Consider the following 22419-nt stretch of genomic DNA (forward strand, 5'->3'; position numbering starts at 1 on the left):
TGAAGATGGCTTTAAGATTAAGGGGGAGAATGTTGACTTAAGCTTAAAGAATAAGAAAGCTTAGTGAACAAGTATCTTGACCTAATCCTAATATGTTGAGGTTTTGGATTTGTAATATCAAATAGGATTAGGAAAATAAAAATCTCTATATAAGAGAATGTTGTGATGATGTTTGATGATACGAGTTTGTGATTGAAGCTTTTGATATTGTACTAAAGCTTGCTTGATTGAATAATAAGAGAAGGACTTCTTGTTAAGTGTGTTTGTTTGAATTCTTGTTGGCTTGTGATTCTATATTTTTTTGGGTCAAACCTTCCTTTACAGTTACATTGTATTATTGAGTCGTTGCTTGTGTTCTTTAACTACTGTTTCAAAATTAAGAATAATAAAATCAAATATTTAATAATATATTCGGCTCTGTGTTTATTGCATTGTTTATCATTTTTAATTGTCTATAATTGTTTTAAAAAAACGAAAGGGAAAATTTTGAATCATTCGTAAAAATTAATCCCAACATTATTATTTTTTTAAAGTTTCCACTCTAACTATATAAATACGCTGATCGATGTGGATTTAATTGCAGTATGTGAACGCTACGCGAACTCTTAAAAGTTTAGACTACTAAATTAATTTTAATAATTTCTGGGTTACATTATCCAAAACATTACAAAATTGGTTTAAAACCAGGAATATCAAAGACTGGACTAATATTCGATTAAACAGGAAATTAAATTAAATTAAATATCTATTTTAAACCGAAATCGGTATTAATACCAGGATTTTAGTTTTTGAATACGATAGCATTCGAAAAATCTATCAAAACAAATCAACAAAATCCAAAGCACATGACATTACCGTTTCATTAATGAGGAGAGTGAAGGGTAAAAAATTTAAGGGGTTATTGCAAAAGTGACTCAAAACTTGAATTCAAACAGAAAACTAACCTTTTCTTTTGACTCATTTTTTTTTTGAGTTTTTAACCCCACATCTGCATTTTATCTACGAAAATGCCATTAACCCTTTTTTTTTTTTTTTTTCGAAAATGGCTTCTTTACTGTCTCAACCTCATTTTCTTCAAGTATTTACAATATTGCCACTGCCATGAATAGTGGGAACAACCTTGTACGAACTGTTTGGAGCTTTTAATGCCCTTTAATGCACGTAAATCTCTTTACACTCTCTCTGTTTCAATTGTTATGAACTAAAAACAACATTTCTTTCACTTTCTCTCCATATTCATCCAAAAAACTGAAGCTTTTGATTCAAAATTGTTTGGAGCCATATTTCTTTCGTTTTGACTTACGGTTGCTTTCGTTTGAGGTTCTGGGTGGTTGGAGAAGACCCTGTGTGCAAACAAAGTCATCTCACCTAGTTGAAGGTACGAATTTGAATTTTTTTCAAAATCTGTTCGCGTAGAAGACTTACAAGTAAGTCATCTGTATGTAGAAGACTTACTGATGAGTCTTCTGGTCAAACGGACGACTTAAACTAAGTCGTCCAGCTTTGTTTGGTGAAAAAAAACAGTCCAGACGACTTATATATAAGTCGTCTACGAGAAACAGGCTAGTTTTGCATTTGACCGAATCGTGTCAGATCTTTGACTATTTCTGGACGACTTATAATTCAGTCGTCTCTCGGAAAGTTAAAATTTCAATATTTTATTAAACTAGACGACTTACGTGTAAGTCGTCTTAGGTTAGTTTTGTAGTTGAAAAATAAAACTTCATAATTTAATTTTTACCAGACGACATAATATAAAGTCGTCCCGTCAGAAGACTTAATTTAAAGTCGTCCGGGGAAAGCAAAGTCGTCCAGAATTTTTCCCAATTAAGTCGTCCAAACCTTGCTTATCCCGGACGACCTTAAATTAAGTCGTCTAGCTGGACGACTTTTAGTTAAGTCGTCTGGAGAAAGTTAAATTTCAAGTTTTATTTTTCAATTACAAAACTAACCTGGGACGACTTACGTGTAAGTCGTCTAGTTTGAATAAAATATTGAAATTTTTACTTTCCAGAGACGACTGATTTATAAGTCGTCCAGAAATAGTCAAAGATCTGACACGATTCGGTCAAATGCAAAACTAGCCCGTTTTTCGTAGACGACTTATATATAAGTCGTCTGAATTTTTTTTTTTAACAAACAAAGCCGGACGACTTAGAATTAAGTCGTCCCTTTTAATTTTCAATTGCAAAAGTGACCTCTTTAGACGACTTACCTTTAAGTCTTCTGGACGACTTAAATCTAAGTCGTCTGCGATAATGTTTGTTGAACTTCTTCATTTTCTCTATGTTTACTAATGTGTTTTATTTTGAATATTTGCAGATGATTTTTAAGTTACATGCAGTGTATGGAGAATGATTTCTAAGTCGTCCAGTGTTTCGTCTACCTTCTACGAAGTCGTCCAGTGTATTAGACTACCTTCTACTATCCCTTCAAGTGTATTTTTTTAGACGACCTTTTACGAAGTCGTCCAGTGTATTTAAGTCGTCCAGTGTATTTAAGTCGTCCAGTGTTTAGACTACCTTCTACTATCCCTTCAAGTGTATTTTTGTAAGTCGTCCAGCTGGAAACCTTCCAGACGACTTATTTGTAAGTCGTCCAGCTGGAAAACCTTCCAGACGACTTATTTGTAAGTCGTCCAGCTGGAAAACCTTCCAGACGACTTATTTGTAAGTCGTCCAGCTGGAAAACCCTTCCAGACGACTTATTTGTAAGTCGTCCAGCTGGAAAACCTTCCAGACGACTTATTTGTAAGTCGTCCAGCTGGAAAACCTTCCAGACGACTTATTTGTAAGTTAGAAAATCTATACAAGTTAGAAAATCAAATAAATCATACATGCCCACAAACATACAAATAGATTTGTGTAAACAAATAGTTCAAATATACAAATAGATTTGTGTATACAAATAGTTCAAATATACAAATTGATTTGTGTATCTATACAAGTTAAAAAATCTATACAAGTTAAAAAATCTATACAGTTAAAAAATCTATACAAATTGATTTGTGTATCTAATCATACATGCCTACAAACATACCACCATCCTCATTATCTTTCAGATGCTGATCAACAAGCTCCGTCCATATAGCCAAAGCCATAGTATCCCTCATAGTCTTCGCATTGGACCTAGCAAAGTCTTTAGGGCTAAAGGGGACCCCAAGAGCATGACATTCAATGTACTTTGCAGCGTACACGCCACAATCACCATTGTTGGCCGTGGGTACATCTTTGAGGAGTCTCTCATAAGTGTATCGCTCCAACCCATGCATCTGGTCTCCGCACTCCACAATCAGATAAGGGACCATCTCGAGAAAAGGCTCCATTATCTCATCCCATCTTTCTGGTATGGTAGTTGAAGGTATGCTGTCCCAGACGACTATGTGCCTTCTTAGGGATCGATATCCAAATAGCCACCCAATGTTTGTTGTCCAAGTTCAGTGGCGCATAGATATCATCAATGTCCTCCCCCCACTTCTTGTTTGATTGGCAAAATGAAGGCATTGATCCGTCATACAAACTCGCCGCCCCACTAGGTAGCATTTTTCCTAAACCATTGTGATCAGACGACGATGTTTTGAAGACCAGATACTGTTCTCTCCAAGACTGGGTAAAGTTGTGATCCAGGAAGCACATTCGCTCGCTCCGGAAACATTGTGGGTTCTCCTTATACCTCTGCCTCAGCACATTCATCCAAGCATCTATATGCTGCATATAAAATAATACAAGTTAGAACCTTCCAGACGACTTACAAATAAGTCGTCTGGAAGGTTTTCCAGCTGGACGACTTACAAATAAGTCGTCTGGAAGGTTTTCCAGCTCGAAAACCTTCCAGACGACTTATTTGTAAGTCGTCCAGCTGGAAAACCTTCCAGACGACTTATATATTTACAAATCTATACAAAGACAAGTTACCAGACGACTTATTTGTAAGTCTTCTGGAAGGTTTTCCAGCTGGACGACTTACAAATAAGTCGTCCAGCTGGAAAACCTTCCAGACGACTTATATATTTACAAATCTATACAAAGACAAGTTACCAGACGACTTAAAGATAAGCAGAAGACTTACTACGTCTTCCAGCCATGCTTTGGATGTCCGGAGTTTTTGATACCACCAAGTTGGTGATGTACGTGGTTTGTCCTCTTCCTTAGTGAAATAATCACTGCAAACAAAAAAGCAATCAGTTTTGGTAGACTAAATCAAGCTATTATGGGTAAAGCAATCACTTACGGATCAGTTTTCAACCAATCAGCGAGCTCCTTCATCTTAGGTCTGTTTAGTGTGGGAAATGGATTATACTTTCCCACTCTAAGGAGTTTCCTTCTCTCTGCCGTATAAGGAGATATCTGCGTGGGAGCAGGTTTCTTCGTTCGTTCACTCCTTGCACGCACAGAAGCAGTGGGAGCTGTTTGGTCCAATACAACCAGGCTCGGTTCTGAAGCTGAAGCTGGATCGGTGGAAGCGAAGCTCGGTTGTTGATCGTTGGAAGCGAAGCTCGGTTGGTCAGTGGAAGTGAGAGGAACAATCTCTTTGGAGGTGACACCATCTGCTTTATCCTCCGGCAAGATCTTATATACCGAGATCGCCTCATCTGCTGTATCCTCCGGCAACAATCTCTGCAATAAAAGAGAACAAGTTAACCCTGGACGACTTAAATAAAAGTTGGGAGAGGATTTGGTTCCAGCTGGAGTTCAGACGACTTATTTGTAAGTCTTCTGGAAGGTTTTCCAGCTGGACGACTTACAAATAAGTCGTCTGGAAGGTTTTCCAGCTGGAAAACCTTCCAGACGACTTATTTGTAAGTCGTCCAGCTGGAAAACCTTCCAGACGACTTATATATTTACAAATCTATACAAAGACCAGACGACTTAAAGATTTGATATTAACCTCTTTGGGCAGAGGAGAAGGCTGTTTCTTTTGTGGAGAAGGCTTTTTCGTTTGAGGAGCAGGCTGTTTCGTCTGAGGAGCAGGCTGTTTAGTTTGAGGAGCAGGCTGTTTCGTTTGAGGAGCAGGCTGTTTAGTTTGAGGAGCAGGCTGTTTAGTTTGAGGAGCAGGCTGTTTAGTTTGAGGAGTAGGCTTTGCCTTTTGAGGAGCAGGCTGTCTGGTGGGAGGAGTAGGATGATTGGTTTGAAGTGGAGGCTGACCTTTTGAGGAGTAGTCTGTTTGTTACTAGCCCCGGTTTCTGGGGCTTGTGGGGTAGGGTGTTTTTTACTAACCCCGGTTTCTGGGGCTTGAGGGGTAGCCTGATTGGTGACACCAACCTTCTTCTCCACAGCTTCCAATCTATCGGAGATCTTCCTAATCTCCCTGATGCACTTCTTAAACCCCTCTTTCATCATGTCACCTAAGTCCTTGAACATGTTTTCTAACTCCTCTCTGGTCACCCAACTAGCCTCTTCTCTAGCCTCTTCTGTAGCCTCTTCTGTAGCCTCTGTAGGAGCCTCTTCTCTAGCCTCTTTAGGAGCCTCTTTAGGAGCCTCTTTACGAGCTTTCTTCCGAGGTCTCTGATTGTCTTCCTCCACCTCCTCCACAACCATCTCTTTGGCTCTTTTCGATGGAGTCACAAACTTGGGTTTTGTACCAGTGACTTCCCAGCAATCCATGGTCCACTTCCACGGTCTCCGATCATACATCACTTTAATGATGTTCTCCGCGGGCACGTCATCAACCTCAGAGTCCCATTTTGGCCACATTTCACTAATGTCCTTCTCAACAAAGTTGATCACGCGGGTCTGCAGTAAATAGAAGAAGAATCGAGTTAGATATTTGAAACAAAATACTAAATAGACGACTTAATTATAAGTCGTCAACTAAGTCGTCCAGCTGGACGACCTTCCAGACGACTTATTATAAGTCGTCTACTAAGTCGTCCAGCTGGACGACCTTCCAGACGACTTATAATAAGTCGTCTACTAAGTCGTCCAGCTGGAAGACCTTCCAGACGACTTATAATAAGTCGTCTACTAAGTCGTCCAGCTGGAAGACCTTCCAGACGACTTATAATAAGTCGTCTACTAAGTCGTCCAGCTGGAAGACCTTCCAGACGACTTATAATAAGTCGTCTACTAAGTCGTCCAGCTGGAAGACCTTCCAGACGACTTATAATAAGTCGTCTACTAAGTCGTCCAGCTGGAAGACCTTCCGGACGACTTAATTAAGTGAAGATGGAAAGGTACCTGACTCAAGATAGCAGCTTTCATGAATCTGCGGCCTCTGCTGCCGTCGTAAGCCAGAATCGGTGGAGACGGACTGTTTGCTCTGGGTAGACCAATACTAGCACCCAATCCCGGAATAGCTTCGTACGCCCAGACCTGAAGAACTTGTATAAAGCCATCCACGGTGTAACAGCCAGTAATATCTTTGTTCCACAAAGAGTCCATCAGCACCTTAAACGCGACTCTCCCCCATGGATAATTCTCAAACCTTTCTAAATCCATCACTAGCCTTGCGAGAGTAGCTCGTGTAGCGCTTGAGAACTTTTTCCCTTCAATGAATCCAGTGAAGATGGAAAGGTACGCGAGTCGCTTGCGATCTTCCCTGGACCAATCCCCGCATCTCTTCAGTGCTGCTATTATCTGATCAGTACTTGGCCCAGCTTCCCGATGAACTCCCATCATCTCCCAGAAAGAAACCATCTGTGGGGTAACTTCACATTCTGGTGTCTCAAGGTCCTCGATGTAGTCGCAGTTTAGACCAGTGATGTTTTCAAACTCTAACAGTGAAAACCTCGCAGGTTCTGGACCAACGAGACACCACATCTCGTACTTCTTCTTAATGTCCAGCTTTAAACCGAGCAAGTGGTGAACCAGCCTTGAAGCCCAACCAAATCCCTGCTCCTTGAACTTGATGAAAACTCCCAATCTCGACTCCTTGAGCTCTTCAAATTCAGCATCAGTGAGAGCTTCCCTAAGAGCAGTATGCAACTTCGTGTTATCCGTATGATACGAAATGCTATTGTGGGGTTCTGGCTCTTCCCCTAATGTGTATAACCTACGGGGGAGTTCTGGAATATCCATCCTTTTTGTCTGCAAAATAATCAAAGACAACAATAGAAGTCAGAACACAAGCTAAATCAATCACGCCTTAATTGTTACTCCAGACGACTTAGTAGACGACTTAAATATAAGTCGTCTAGAAAGTCGTCCAACTGGACGACTTAGTTGACGACTTATATTTAAGTCGTCTGGAAAGTCTTCCAAATGGACGTACTAAGTCGTCCAGGTTGAAGACTTTCCAGACGACTTACTTACAAGTCTTCCAGTAGAAAAATTTCAAGCGGACCTGATTAGTCGCAGAAGGAGTTCGAGTACTCGTCATTGTGGTTATAGATCTGAAAAAATAAACGTGAAACGGTGAGAATGAGTAAATTGAAAGAGACAACGTTTTATGTTCATCTTTTCCACGAGTTTGATGACTTACCGGCGTTAGGGTTTACAGAGAAACGGCGCTACGGTTTACAGAGAAGAAGCGGCGGCGCTAGGGTTTAGAAGAAGCGGCGGCGCTAGGGTTTAGAAGAAACGGCGGTGCTAGCTAGTGTTTAGAGTAAGCGGCGGTGAGAACGTTGGTGAGCACGGTGGCGAGGGCGACGGTTTGTTCGGAAATAGTGGAAGCGGGGGCGCTAGGGTTTAGAGGAATCGGCGGCGCTAGGGTTAGAAGAAGCTGCGGCGACAACGGTGAGAATGAAGTGAGATAGATAGCCGACGTTGAGAACGATGGTTGTTCGGAAATAGTGGGAATTCGAATCGCCTTTGATATCGCCGGTGAGAGAGAACTGTTAGGGTTTCTGTTCGCGGAAAATGAAAAAAAAAAAAAAAAATCACCTTATATATTGGGTAAATAATCCGGTTAGCTTTAAAAGTACATTGGTAAACTTTAAGGTTTGGTCCGGTTTAGACGACTTATTCTGGCTGATAATGTACATCAGACGACCTAATATTTAGTCGTCTGGGAACAGAAGACTAAATATTAAGTCGTCCAATACCCTAAAATGAACCCCTAAACTAAAATGACTAAATTAACTTACTAACCACGTTATAAAATCAAATTATACTTCAATAGTGTTTACTATACACAGAAACGAACACGCCTAGGTAATTTTAAAAATTTTCAAAAACGGTTTTAATGCTTTCCAAAATCTAACCCTAAGAACACATACAATACTACAACATATGTTGATGAAACATAAACTAAAGAATATCATGACTCACTACTTTCACTCATCTGGGCTGAAAACAATTGAAATTTGTTATATATTAATTTATATCTCTTAAGACATATGTTAATTACATAATTCCAATTTTTCACTTATCAAAATATTTTCTACAAAATTTTTAAATTATGTTTAAGAATAACTGTCCAGACGACTTAACTTAAAGTCGTCTGGACGACTTATTTTCAAGTCGTCTGTTTACAGACGACTTGCGAGGGGTAGAAACGTAAAAAAAAATCCGTTTTTTTGTTTGTTCACAAGGAGATAGTTGTAATTTCAATAGCCTTTTAAGTTACTTTTGCCTTTGACCCAAGTTGGGGTACTCTTTTGGGTTTGACTCCAAGTTTTGAGTCACAATTGGTAATTCTCCCAAAATTTAAATCTTTCCTTTTATCACAATCTTCTTTTTTTTTTTTTTTTTTTTTTGCAACGCTTTTATCACAATCTTCAACGGCTCAATGTAGTAAAGAAAAGGAAAATTAAAATCTGAAGTAAATCTTTCCTTTTTCACCGTAAGGAAAAATCTATAAATATATCCAATCCAATCCAATCCAATTCAATTCAATTCACACAATTTCATTTGTTTTTTTTTTCTTCCTTCTTCGTGCGCGAGAAAAAAAACAGAGCGTGTTTCTTGAATCAACAAGAAAAGCCACAATGCGATCACCTCGTCCTCACTCTTGTTCCAAGTCCTCTTCTTCTTCTTCTTATTCGCTCGCTGCAACAAGTCTGCAGGGCAGACTCTTGACGATATTCAAGAAAGCTCAAGAGCTTACAACTCTCTGTGATATCGAAGCCTGTGTTATTCATTACGGGCCTGACGGAGAGCTGAGGACATGGCCCGAGAACAGAGACCAAGTGAGAGACTTGGCCAAGAGACGCAAGAAAAGCGTCAATCTTTACGAGTTCCTCAACAAGATGAAGACGAAGAATAAGAAGATGACCAACAATTTCAAGAAGAAGGCGAATAGGAATGTTGAAGAACTAAAGTATCCAAGCTCTGATCACTACTACTCTGTCGACCAAATCAACCAACTGATTCAGTCATTGGAACTAAGTTCCTCTAAATTGCAATCGCTTTCTTTCGGCAAAGGCAAACTTGAAGGAGCGTCAACATTCTTTGAAGTTTGAACCCTAGCCACTTCACCAAGTATTCACAAGAACCTTGTTGTGTTTATGATTACTCAGCGGTACAAGAATCAGGGTTACATTGTCAGTTTGTGCCTTATGGTGGTTATGATCTGAACATGTGTACGGGCAACCACGTTCAAGATCCTTGCGTCTCAAACATACAAGATTACTCAGTGTTCCCTCTAGAGTTACAAGAGTCTGTGAGTAATTACGGTTTGAATCAGTTGATGCAGCATGGAGCTTTTTGGCTTTGATCAGAACTTGTGTATGAGTGATGCTACCAACAGCTGCAGCGTTCTAGATTCTTGTCTCTCAGACGACTTCTGTTTTGATTTTCAAGACTCTTATGTTGGTAACCCTAGCTTATCTCAAAATTTTCCAGACATGTCTTCAAGCTATGTTTATGAGAACCGACTACTACTTCAGGAATCTACTTTACCATCTCTCTAGCTCCCCACCATTCCTAACGACAACTCTGAAATTTCTCTGATGAAGCCAGGTGATGATGAGAACCAACTTACCTGATGAAGTAGCTGATCATGGAGAGTGAAGCTGTTTCTGAATGTTTTTATTTTGAATACGCAGATATATAAATGTAATTCAAAACAAAAGTTTTAAAGTCAGACCAGACCTTTTGTTCAGGAAGATATATGTATGCATTGTCATATCTTTAATAAAATTTCACAGAACTTCAATCAAACATTTTATTTTAAAACAAGTTTTAGATGTTTGTGTTTTCTCAGTGACAACGCTCAAAACTATATCAATTGTTATGACTTGACAAATTCAACCTGCAAAGTCAAATCCTTGACTCCTGCATCTTCTAACAAACGTGAGACTTGCAATTTAGTATCTTTCTTGTCTGAATCAGCTGATACAAGGAGATGCAGAGTAGCCACCACGTCTGAGTTCGTGAAGCTCCATACATGTAGTCTCTGGATACTGCAAACGCCTTTCGTCTTGAGGATGTTCCTCATTGCTTCCTTAAGTTCGTGCTCGTGAGCCTTGGGGACTCTCTGCAGTAGAATCCCTGCAGAGTTTCTGAGTAACGGAATGACTGAAGCGATGATGAGGATGGAGATGAAGATTGAGCTTGCTGGATCCGCAACTAACCATCCCTTGTATTTGATCAAGAGTGTCGAAACCACAACTCCGACACTCCCCATGGTGTCTGCTAAAACATGAAGGAAGATCCCTTCCATGTTATGGTCAATGTGGTGATGCTCCTTGTTTTCGCCTTTTGCGGGTTTATGATCAGAATGATGATGATGATGCTCATGATCTTGCCCGTGGCTGTGTTTGTCTTCACTATGCTCCTCATGAGTATGGTTATGAGAATGATGCTTATGATCCTCCTCATGTGTATGGCTATGGGAATGATGATGATGATGGTCATGGTTGTGGTTGCATTCATGATGCTCCCCATGCTTATGGCTATGGGAATGATGATGGTCATGGTTGTTCTCCTCATGTTTATGGCTATGGGAATGATCCTGATGATCATGCTCGTGATGCTCCTCATGTTTATGAGACTGGTGCGAGTGAGAATGTGTGCAACCAGATCCTCCACCATGAGCATGATGATGCTCCTCGTGGAAAAAGATCAACCCAACAACATTCACAAGAAGCCCACCAACCGAAACAACCAAAAGACTGTTGGTAGAAATCTCCTGAGGATCCAAGATCCTCTCAATCGACTCAAGCACAATGAGCGCTCCAACAAGAACAAGAAACACGGCATTGACATAACCAGAAAGCACCTCGAACCTCCCACGTCCATAGTTGAACTGATGGTTCGCAGGGAGACGAGAGATATAAGACGCATACAACCCAATCGCCAAAGCAGCGCAATCAAACAACATGTGACAAGCGTCCGAGATAAGTCCAAGACTATTGCTCATGAAACCAGCCACGAACTCCACAACCATATACGCAGTGTTGATCAGAAGAAAAAGCGCAATCTTCCTAGACTTCTTCTCACTCAAAATGTGCCGGATAGGCTTCAAAACCACGGCGGAGAACGACTCGGGAGATTCCATCCCAATCTCTTGGTAATCCGAAGAGTCCAACTCTCTAACAGCAACGTAAAGTAACAAACCACACAACAGCAACCCCCAGAGAGAAAGCTCAGGGAAGTAGAAGAGTTCCAAGACTATAGTGCAAAGAAACGTAACGAGAAACTCCCTCTCAGAGTCTTTCTTCATCAACAACTTATCATCATTATAACTCTCACTCAACAGTACTCCGAATACAACAGTGTTAGCTAAAGGCCAACCTAGATTCCCAATCGAGACACCAACCTCATCAACGCTTCCGTTGAATACAAAGCTCCAGAGAGCAAGCGGAAACAACAAGAGAGTGGTTAGAAACAAGGTTATCAAACGAACACGTTTCTGATCAAGCTGCTTGATCTCGACCCCGTTCATTGAAACTTTCTCGTAGCAACCTAAGAAGCCAGATAGAAAAGGAAGCAACATAGGCCAGACTCTCAAGCAGCTCTGTAGAGACGAGGAAGAGAAAGGGAAGCAATCCACACGATCCCAGCTGATTGATAACAAGAGCAGACCAGCGAACAAGATGCAGAAACCACGAACCTTGGATGATGATGATGATCCGTGACGATCGATTGATAAGACTCTGGCGGAGACGGTCCCGGAGAGCTCGGCTAAGATCATAGCAGCCGCGCTGCAGTAACGGAGAGCTTGGAATCGTAGGAGGAAAACAACCGCTAGAAACACTGATTTCGACGCTAAGAGCTTTGTTTGAGACCATGTAATCGAGAAAACTGCGCGGTTGTGGCGGAGGAAGGAGTCTTTCTTGGAGGGAGAGAAGAGAGTGAAGGCGAGGGAGAAGAGGAACGAGAGGAGAGAGACGAGGAAGGTGAAAGGGAAGAGGGAGAAGGAAGGGGAGGAGCGGAGGAAAGGTAGGAGGGAGTAGAGGGATCGTAGAGAGAAGAGGATGAGGAAGAGAGATGAGATTGAGGATTTTGTGGTGGTGGTTCCGTGGATCGATCTGGTGGTTCGGGTTTTTGAAGGGGTTGGTGTTGGAGTGTAGGGGAATGAAGGATAAGCTCTCCCGATTGATCGGGATGGTACTGAGAGACGATTTGGTCGATGTTGCTGATGATGGTTGTGGTGATCCGCCATTGTTGAAGCTCGAGCTTGACTCTTCTGCTCTGAGTCGCCGGGAGAGTTTCAGGAAACGGATATTTTTATGATTCGGTGGGTTTGACCCATAATTTAATCCCTATACCGTTTGGTTTTATGTTAACCGAATGTAACCGGAACCAAATTTTCTTATATTAACTCAAATACCAAACTTCAATTTTGAAATTCTACAATCATTTGTTAAGTTTTACACATGTTTCTAAATTCTAATAATAGACAATTGCCGAGAATATGGTTTCAATTGGTGACAACATTTTATGAACAAAATGATGGTAAAATACTAAAATTCTTATAGATGAATGGATCCCACTTTATTCCTCTTATTTCCTTAAGAATTATAGAAATTATGAAGAAAAAAATCCTCCTCAAATTTCGATGGGAATGAATTGAACGTAAATTCATATAATTCTGTTTACACATTTCCTCAATTGATTTTTAGTTCATTTTTCCGTTCAATTAATCAGTCACCAGTTAAATATAACAGGACAGAAAACCAATATGGTAGTGGTTAATAAGATGTCTTTATACTTCCGGTTCATTTTCTCCTACATTCGGTTAAGTCGGTTAAGTCGGTTAAGGCAAAAAGTAAACATGCCGGTTCTACATTTGAACTTAGGAGCTAACATAGCAGAGAAGAATTGATCAACTTCATGAGAGGTAACAAGCTTCTTGCAAAAATACATATTAGTATTATTTGGTCAACAATAAGATTATCAATCACCACCAACTTGACGTTTCCATGAGTCTTCAACAATCAACTCATCAACTCCCCACTCCTCAAAACTGATTCAGAATCATTATAAACGCAACATATGTCAAGTGAGAAAAGAGAAGAATCATCAATATAATGACTAACGTGTAAACTCACCTCCCATCAGGTAGGTAACGTCTAATAGTGAATGGTATCTTTCTTTGCCTCAGCTCCTTCATAGCAATCTTATAAGTCAACATCATTAAATTAGCTAGATATCCAGAAAGAACAGAGGATAAGTGAGCGCAAGTAAAGTAGTGAGCACCTCAAGTGGGTCAGTCTCACCCTCAAGCTCGACCATGACAGGAGCATTCATGCTGTAATAACATAAATAATCAATTCTCAAGCTCAGTTGAATACAGTACCCTCGTCGAGTTTTTACAACATATGATGATAAATGATCAACCAACTTAAGATATGAGATGAAGGGTAAGTGAAAAAAAAAATCGAACCAAATAACAACAATACGAGACAGAACAAATGATCATATACTTGTGGAAGAAGACATAGCAACAGAGAAAAAGTGAAGAAGCAGACCTGATCTGCAGAGCGCGAGTGCCTAGGATACGTGCACGTTCATACTTGGTCATAAACTTGGAGGTTTTACGAGGACGTTGAACAGGTTCTGCTTCGGCCTTATCTTCAGTTTCAAAAGGCTCTCCATTGATATCCTCGTTATCCTTCATATCAACATCTTCCTCTACTCCTTCCTAACTCAATTAAAAAAAAATAACTAATCAGAAGCTAGCTGGGGGTTAACAAGTAAAATATCCAAGGAAATAAAAAAATGTAACTTACTTCAATTTCAGGCTCCACTGGCTCATCCTCATAACTGCAGGAAAGGGACAAAGGACGTAAACATTTTGTAGAACAATGATTTGGTTAAATGATATGATGAAGTTGAGTTAAAAAAAAAAAAAACTGCAGGAAAGGAAGAAAAAAAGGCAATTGAGACAACAGTAACAAACTGAATTACCGAATGAAAATAAGATGACAATTGTCTAATAACCATTGCATCAAAACTAGACTCTTCTTTTATATATCAACCGAGAATCGATTGAAAGAATAATCCCACAGACAAGCTTCAATAATGACGAGAACTAATCTTAATTTCTCTCAAAAGTTTACAATTCTTCGAGGAGAAAAATTGAGAATCCTTTGAAATCGAGCGAAACCTAGAACTAGCATAGGAAACGGAGAGAAGGAGAGGGAATACCCCAAATCATCAACTTCGTTATAATCATCGTCAGCCATTGAAATCGCCCTCTTCCTCTTTGCACAATCGGTAAACCCTAAAGTAGCAATGTCAATTGGGCGGGCCGGGCGGGTTTGGGCGTGTCCGAATGGGCTTCATTTTTTTGCTGGACAAATTTGGTCGAAGCCCAAATGGGACCATAACCAAATGGGACCATAACCAAATAAGACCATGATTTACTAGATTTGTTGGGCTGTCCAAATAAGCCCAAATGGGACTCAAAAGCGGAGAAGAATCGATGAAGGAAAAGGAAAGTCGATGAGGGAGGAGGAGAACCGAAGACGACGAAGAAGGATCGACGAAATCGCAGAAGATCCGACGAAATCGCAGAAGAATCGCACGAAATCGACGAAAACGGTGGAGAAAGAAGTGATTTGCGTCTTTTCCAATTTTAGAAAACCCTAGATATTTAGGTTTATTGGGCGGCCCATGTCCAAATGATTAAGCCCAGTGTAGCCCACGGACGTAATTGGGTTTGTCCATTTGGACAAAAATTAATTATGGTCCAATATGGTTTTGTCCATTTCTGTCCATATCTATTTGGACATGGGCCGCCCATTAATAGCTTGCCCAATTGACATCTCTACCCTAAAGAGTCGTTGCAGAGAATACAAGGGGAAGAGTTACGCGTGAAAGATGCGAGTTATTGCAGTTTTTTTTTCCCGGTTTTACTTATCCGGCTTTTATGTAAAACCGGATATTTTGCGGATCATTTTCTTCCAAGCCCAACATAGGCCCACGTGACATAAGAGTGGTTCATTCATTAATTTAAATTGGTTAAGCAGATGATTGATTTCCGGTTCGTTCCGGTTTTGTAGAAGTAGTATGTTGGTCTTTGTGAATTAGAACGTTGGTTACTGACAAAAATGATTTTAAATTCGATCTATTTACTGGATTCAAATTGGGAACCGAATAATCATCTTCTTCTTCCTTCCATCCATAGGGTTTTAGATGGAACTTTTAGGCTCATCCGAGTACACTCTAGAGACTCTAACGGACGATGAGGTTGCGGAAATCACAGAAAGCTACGATGGGTTTTTCACCACCGTAGAATCTCTCATTTTCGGCACCGGAGACTCCTCCACAGTCGAGAAGGAGTTGATGTCTCATGTTTATACTCTCTGCAAGTACGGCCTTGATTCTCTCGTTCACGACCACTTTCTCATATCACTCCAAGTAATGGATGTGATGATCTGACTCTTGTTTTGTTTCAGAAAGCTTTCGAAAAGAGTAGTGCATCGAGTTTTTGGCATCATTTTGATGATTACAACGATAAGAACGATGCTGTAAGTAGTAGATAACAACGCTTAACATTCTGAGATTTGACGGTTGCTTTTTCCGGACAGGGTTACAGAGAAGAGATTCACCAAGTGTTATGCAAGGCTCTGGAAGAAATTTCTATTGAGAAGTTGTACCATGACAAGTGTATGTCCATGGTTGTTCTTGCTCTGCAGTCGTTTAAAGAAGAAAGGCTGAACTCAGATGCAGAACTTTTTTCGAGATTCCAGTCAATGTTGTCTTCTACTTTGATGACTACTCTTCCTCACCATTTTCCTGGTATAAACATAGCTTCTTCTTCTTTGTTGATTGTCCTGATATCTTTTCCACTTGTTTTTTACCACGTTTAGTTATTACTCTCATGAGTTTCCTCTCTTTATTATGTATGTCGTTAGAAATACTCCACTGGTATTTTAAGGAAAAGCTGGAGGAGCTAAGCGCAGTCATTGATGAAGAACTCGAGAGTGATGGCATGGATTTGGACGAAAGGCTGGGATCTCTAAATGGAGAAATGGATGTTGATGATGACTGTTCCAGACATGACGAGTTGGTGAAGAACATTGGGAAGGTGGTCCGTGACCTTAGAAGCCTTGGTTTCGCTTCTATCGCTGAAAACGTTTATGCTTCCGCAATCTTTTGGCTTCTCAAGGTACTACAGTGCACTAGAGTTTTCGTTTGCCTCACTGAGACATATAAACACGTTAGTGTGTGGTTGGGATACATATAACTCGTACCTTATTGGCAAATGTGTATACATCCCCAGGAGAAAGTGCATGATTTGGCCGGTGATGATAACAGGACTTCTGTTTTGGGATCAATAAAAAAATGGATTCAGGTAGGCTTAGATTGGATTCTCACTGTACTATAATAGTTATGATTTGAATTCTCTTTCCAGATAGTCCCTCTTCAATTCTTTCAAGAGCTTCTTTATTATCTTGGTCATTCCAAAGTGGTGACTCCTTCCGAAGGAACTGTTAAGTGGAAATTACGGCTTGAGTATTTTGCGTATGAGACACTGCAAGATTTAAGGATAGCCAATCTATTTGAGATCATTGTTGATTATCCTGAGAGGTATTTTTAGTACTTTCTTTCTTCCCACAAATGTTACTTGAGAACCATTCCAGAATGTTGCATCTCTGATGGAAACTTTGTTGATGCAACAGTTCTCCTGCTATTGAAGACTTGAAACAGTGCCTTGAATATACTGGACAGCACTCGAAGCTAGTTGAATCTTTCATTTCTTCGCTGAAATATCGTTTGCTTACTGCCGGTGCGTCAACAAATGATATATTGCATCACTATGTGTCGACCATTAAAGCCCTTAGAGCAATAGACCCAGCTGGTATGTTTCTGGAAGCAGTGGCTGAGCCAATCAGAGACTATTGACGTGGACGGAAAGACGCCATTAAATGTATCGTCACTATGCTTACGGATGGAAGCGAAGGGAATGCAAATGGTTCCGGAAACCCTGGGGATAGTCTTCTTGAAGAGTTGATGAGGGATGAAGAAAATCAAGAGAATGTTGGTTTTGATGATGATTTTCATATTGTTGATAAGCAAGCATGGATCAATGCATCTCGGTATCCTTTCTGTTGTATATTTCTTATAATCTTCCATCGCACTGGATTTGTCTGACCTGCTTTGTCTCCAGATGGGAACCGGACCATGTTGATGCTGATCCTTTAATAAGTAGCCTCAGTCAGAGGAAAGTAGACATACTTGGATTGCTTGTTGATATAATTGGATCTAAAGAGCAACTAGTAAACGAATATCGTATCATACTCACTGAGAAGCTTCTCAACAAGACTGATTATGACATCGACCCTGAGATACGCACTGTCGAGCTTCTTAAGGTAATCTCTATTTTTTATGCCCTAAAGTTTTATAATTGGTGTATTTTCTCCATTGTTGCATCTAACTTTACCTAGACTTTTCTTATTATGCTGAAAGATACATTTTGGAGAAGCCAGTATGCAAAGATGTGAGATAATGTTGAACGACATAATTGATTCTAAGAGAGTGAACACTAACGTTAAAAAGACATCTCAAACAGGTTTATATTTCTGGAATCTTCTCAGTTTTACATCTGCTGAATCTTATCTGTGTCCACCCTTTGTCTTCTAGGCACTGAGTTAGGAGAGAGTGAGCTGTCTGTTGATATTCTTACCTCGACGATACTTTCAACAAACTTCTGGCCACCGATTCAGGTAGTCCTATATTCTTCATTCATTTATATGAAGTGTATAGATTATTGTGATTGTTTCCCTTTACTTAAACGGAGGTGGAATTTTCAGGATGAGACTCTGGAGTTACCCTCACCTATTGACAAGCTGCTATCAGATTATGCCAAACGATATCACGAAATCAAGACCCCTCGTAAGCCACTCTGGAAGAAAAATATTGGCACTGTCAAGGTATGATTCGTATTTTTGTTTTGATCACCAGAGAAAGCAGATACTGAAAAAAAATGCATCTCTTTGAAATGGTTTGAATGAATTTCAGTTGGATTTGCAGTTTGAAGATAGAGCTATGCAGTTCACAGTCTCCCCCACACATGCAGCAATTATCATGCAATTTCAAGAAAATAAAAGGTAAGTTACGGGAATCAACCATTATGGATAATTTCTTCTTCGAATGTTACTAAAATCATGTAAATCTTTCTTTCAGTTGGACCTCTATAGATCTTGCTGCAGCCATTGGGATACCCATTGACGTGTTAAACCGAAGAATAAACTGCTGGATAAGCAAGGTACATACCGTAGTTGTAGTGTTCTGCTTTAAACCATTTCATTTGGAGGAAGGGCTTGTAAAGTTTCGTGAACTTAGGGAGTTTTGAGAAAATCAACAAGAACAGGAGGCTCAAACTCCAATGTGTATACGCTTGTTGAGTCCGTAGCTGATTCTGGAAAGAATGAAAGCGAGGAGCTTTTGGAAAGTAAAGAAGAGAGTGAAAGATCGATAGCCTATGTCAAAGACCAGCTTCACAAAGAAAGGACAATATATGAGGTATTGATGATGCTTTAAGGGAAAATTTTATTCTAGGTATCAATTTACCTAAAAATCTAAACAAATTCTCAACAATGTTTTTCAGAACTTCATTATGGCAATGCTCACAAATGGTAGCATGGCACTAGATGGAATCCATAACAGACTCAAGGTATGTACAATCCATCAAACCTCTTCTCACATTGAATTTACAAGTTTGTTTTCTTGGTTTTCTTTGTTTTGTAGATATTCTATGTAGCTGATCCTGCTTATGACAAGTCACTGCAACAGTTCAGAGCTTTCTTTCTAGGTTAGTCGCTGAAGAGAAACTAGAGTTTATAGATGGAATGTATTTACTCATTAAGTCGTAGAAACTCTTTTATAGTGTGTTTGTGATGAACTAGTTTTGTTATATGTATCAATATATCTCGTCGTCCCTTTAATGAGTTCTCTAACATAAACATCTGAAATCCCGAGCCAGAGAATACAGTGCACCAAGCGACTAAGTTAATTTCACAAGTGAAACTAGAGAAAAACTTATTAGTCCAAGCCTAATATTATTCTAACAAGAAGTTAAGCAATGTCCATATGTTTTCATATTTATGATTTGCTCTCATATGTTTTCCTATACACTCGATTCTAGCGTCTGTGAGAAGATAACTTTGGTTGCTCTAAAATGCAGCCTTCTTCAACTTTTAATGAAAATCAATAGCTTTTGGTGACAAAACCTTAGAGCATATTCCTTCGTCTTCTATTTCTGCATCTAAATAATATGGTGTGAGCTAATATTTTATGTTTGTTTTCTAGCTCATTTATAAAGCTTTTTGAGCATGAATAAAATTGCTTTTATTTATATATTTTTCTAGCTGAGGTTATAATCCAATTTATTAATATATTTATTAAACTTAATAAAATTTTAAAACTTAATTTCATAAACTTAATAATTTATTAAAATATATAAACTTATTGATTTTATTAATTAATTTTATTAACTTTTAAGTTTAATAAATTTATAAAATTTATTAAATTATTAAATTTAATAAATTTGTTAAATTCAATAAATTATTGAGTTTATTAAGTTTATTAATAAAGTCAACTAGGTTTATTAATCTTAATAAATCAGATTTTTGAAAAATCATTAAATTTATTAAATTACGGATTGATCCCATTAACTTAGATTTAAATCAATTAAACCCGACCATGATGTTGTCACCATATAATCATTTACTTCGTGCATGTGGCATGTAACATAAACTTCATGTAGTTATTGACACATTCTTATACATCAGATGATTTTCACCATATTAGTATAAACCTCGGGTAGCTATAAAACTTTTTCCTTATATATTTGGTGTTAAGTTAACTAACAGCAACATAGTTGATACACAAAAGTACCAAGAAAAGCCAAAATGGGTGACAATAGTGACTAGAAACTTAAACGTACAGATGCATCAACAAGAGGGATCACTAATATAAACCCATGTTCGAAAACGTGCCCGAGTTGCCGAGATCTTGGCCGGGTAAGCGCTGGACGTGTTGTCACCGTGGCGTGGAGGAGCTGATCGGAGTAATTAGGTGGTGAGTCGATTTTTTCTTGAGTTGACCGCGAAAATGATGCAATCGGCGGTTAATACTATAAACATGTGTTGCTTCAGTTTGATAATCTGCATAGTTTTGACCCCAATCCATATTCCTTTGAGAGTTTGTGCTGTAAACATCAAGAAATTTGACAAAAAAGTGAAAAATCACGTTTGGAACACAAGAACGGCGGCTAGGGTTGTAGAGAAGTATGTTAAAGTGATGAGGGTAATCGTGTAATTTTGTTTTAATGAATTAAATGATGCAAAAATGCTAAAAAATGGCAAATCGGGCTTCAAACCCGCATTACTTAGAGTTTCAGATGCAATATTTACCGCGAGACCATGTTAACCAATTCTCAATATATACCAAAACCACTATATATTAGAGCATCTCCAATGGTTGACTTCATTTTTATCTTCAAATATGCATTTTCTTCAAAATGAAGAAAAAAATGAAGTAACATTCACTCCAATGGTTTGCTTCATTTATTTCTTGTAAAAGGAATATTCCAAATATATTCTTTCTTCACTTTATCATTAATTATTAATAACACCTTCTAGTTTTTTATATTTACTAATTTTGCCCAACTATTCAACATAATTCAACATGTTCAACATATCTTATAATAAAATTATCACACCAAACATAAATAAATAAACAAAAACATTAGATTTTATAAAGAAGTTTCAGACATATGTTTTTTCCATAAGTGATCAATTAAATCATTTCGAAGAGCGAAATGAGCTTCTTGATCTTTGATTCTTCTAAATCGAGCAAGAAATTCTTGAAAACGAATATTCTCATTTTCTTCGATATCAACCTCTGCAGGTGGAACTTCTCTTGCAACTTCAATGGGTGCACTGAGATCACGCTCATCCTCAATTGTCATGTTATGTAAAATTATACAAGTGGTCATGATATATCATGTATCACTTCTCTTTTCCAAAAACGAACTTGTCCTTTCACAATTGCAAAGCGTGATTGGAGAACTCCAAAAGCACGTTCCACATCTTTCCGACATGCTTCTTGTTGCGTAGCAAAATATTGTTTTTTTAACCCCTTGGTTCATGAATAGTTTGTACTATGGTAGACCATTTTGGATATATTCCATCGGCCAAATAATACCCCATATTATATTCATTTCCTTGAATAATATAATGAGCAGGAGGTGCAATACCTTGAGCGAGATTGGAGAAAAGATAGGAGGACTCCAACACATTGATATCGTTATTGCTGCTAGGCATCCCAAAATATGCATGCCATATCCAAAGATCATAATCTGCAACAGCTTCAAGAATTATAGTTGGTGATCCACTTCGACCTGAATATTGTCCAGCCCAAGCGGTAGGACAATTTTTCCACTTCCAATGCATGCAATCCAAGCTGCCTAACATTCCCGGAAAACCTCGCTTTTCACCAATATACAGAAGTCTCGAAACATCAGCAGGGGTTGGTGATCGTAAGTACTCCTTCGAGAATATCTCCACTACAGCTCGCCAAAATCTTTTCATACTCTCGATTGCTGTTGATTCGCCAATTTTTATGTATTCGTCTGTTGCATCAGCTGGTAAACCGTAAGCTAGCATCCGAAAGACGGCAGTTATTTTCTGAAGAGATGATAGACCAAGTCTACCAATTATATCCCTTCGTTGTTTGAAGTATATATCATGATTTTCAACCGCATCAACGATACAAAGGAATAAAGGACGAGACATACGATATCTTCTACGAAACATGGCATCGTTGTAAGTTGGGGTCTCTGAGAAGTAGTCGTTGAACAATCTACAATGTGTGCTTTCTCGATCACGGTGTATAAAAGAACGTCCAGGAATTGAACCTCCATGAATCACCTGACTGCTTTGTTGATTACGAAGGTGTTGTATTATCGCATTGTTATTATCGATAGCATGCTGTATCGCTAATTCTTCTTGGTAGAGATTATTGATCATCTCTTCATTTTCATCATCATCATCCGATGATGAAGAACCATCCAAATGAAATGATTTTTTGAAATTATAATTCATTTTAAGATAGAAAATTTAGAGTGTGTGAAGTTAAAACT

The 22419-nt window shown here is 38.9% G+C and overlaps 4 protein-coding genes and 1 pseudogene across 4 annotated transcripts; 2 read left to right on the forward strand and 3 right to left on the reverse strand.

Annotated features, from left to right (window-relative positions):
- The first annotated feature begins 3890 nt into the window (after positions 1 to 3890).
- LOC108850661 (agamous-like MADS-box protein AGL75) lies at positions 3891 to 10029 on the forward strand (annotated as a pseudogene).
- LOC108849152 (uncharacterized) lies at positions 10027 to 12559 on the reverse strand. Its single transcript, XM_018622665.2, has one exon. The coding sequence runs from the start codon at positions 12484 to 12486 to the stop codon at positions 10111 to 10113; it is 2376 nt and encodes a 791-aa protein (XP_018478167.1). The 5' UTR covers positions 12487 to 12559; the 3' UTR covers positions 10027 to 10110.
- A 573-nt stretch (positions 12560 to 13132) lies between these two features.
- On the reverse strand, positions 13133 to 14721 carry LOC108849733 (DNA-directed RNA polymerases II, IV and V subunit 6A). The gene is made up of 6 exons (XM_018623334.2): positions 14475 to 14721; positions 14057 to 14090; positions 13796 to 13968; positions 13524 to 13575; positions 13376 to 13443; positions 13133 to 13290 (listed from the first exon to the last, which is right to left on the reverse strand). The coding sequence occupies exons 1-6, from the start codon at positions 14510 to 14512 to the stop codon at positions 13221 to 13223; spliced, it is 435 nt and encodes a 144-aa protein (XP_018478836.1). The 5' UTR covers positions 14513 to 14721; the 3' UTR covers positions 13133 to 13220.
- Positions 14722 to 15464: 743 nt separating this feature from the next.
- Positions 15465 to 19204, forward strand: LOC108850650 (anaphase-promoting complex subunit 2). The gene is given in 17 exon segments (XM_057007307.1): positions 15465 to 15689; positions 15728 to 15799; positions 15860 to 16070; positions 16187 to 16440; positions 16555 to 16626; positions 16687 to 16862; positions 16955 to 17371; positions 17443 to 17644; positions 17742 to 17844; positions 17916 to 17998; positions 18086 to 18205; positions 18294 to 18382; positions 18459 to 18540; positions 18618 to 18797; positions 18883 to 18948; positions 19023 to 19065; positions 19068 to 19204. Coding segments are annotated over 17 exon segments (2475 nt in total). The 3' UTR covers positions 19148 to 19204.
- Positions 19205 to 21017: 1813 nt separating this feature from the next.
- Positions 21018 to 22381, reverse strand: LOC108850663 (uncharacterized). The gene has a single exon (XM_018624155.2). It carries the CDS (start codon positions 22379 to 22381, stop codon positions 21410 to 21412), a length of 972 nt encoding a protein of 323 aa, XP_018479657.2. The 3' UTR covers positions 21018 to 21409.
- Between the last annotated feature and the right edge of the window lie 38 nt (positions 22382 to 22419).

Source organism: Raphanus sativus, chromosome 4 (assembly GCF_000801105.2).
Source record: "Raphanus sativus cultivar WK10039 chromosome 4, ASM80110v3, whole genome shotgun sequence".
Classification (NCBI taxonomy): domain Eukaryota; kingdom Viridiplantae; phylum Streptophyta; class Magnoliopsida; order Brassicales; family Brassicaceae; genus Raphanus; species Raphanus sativus.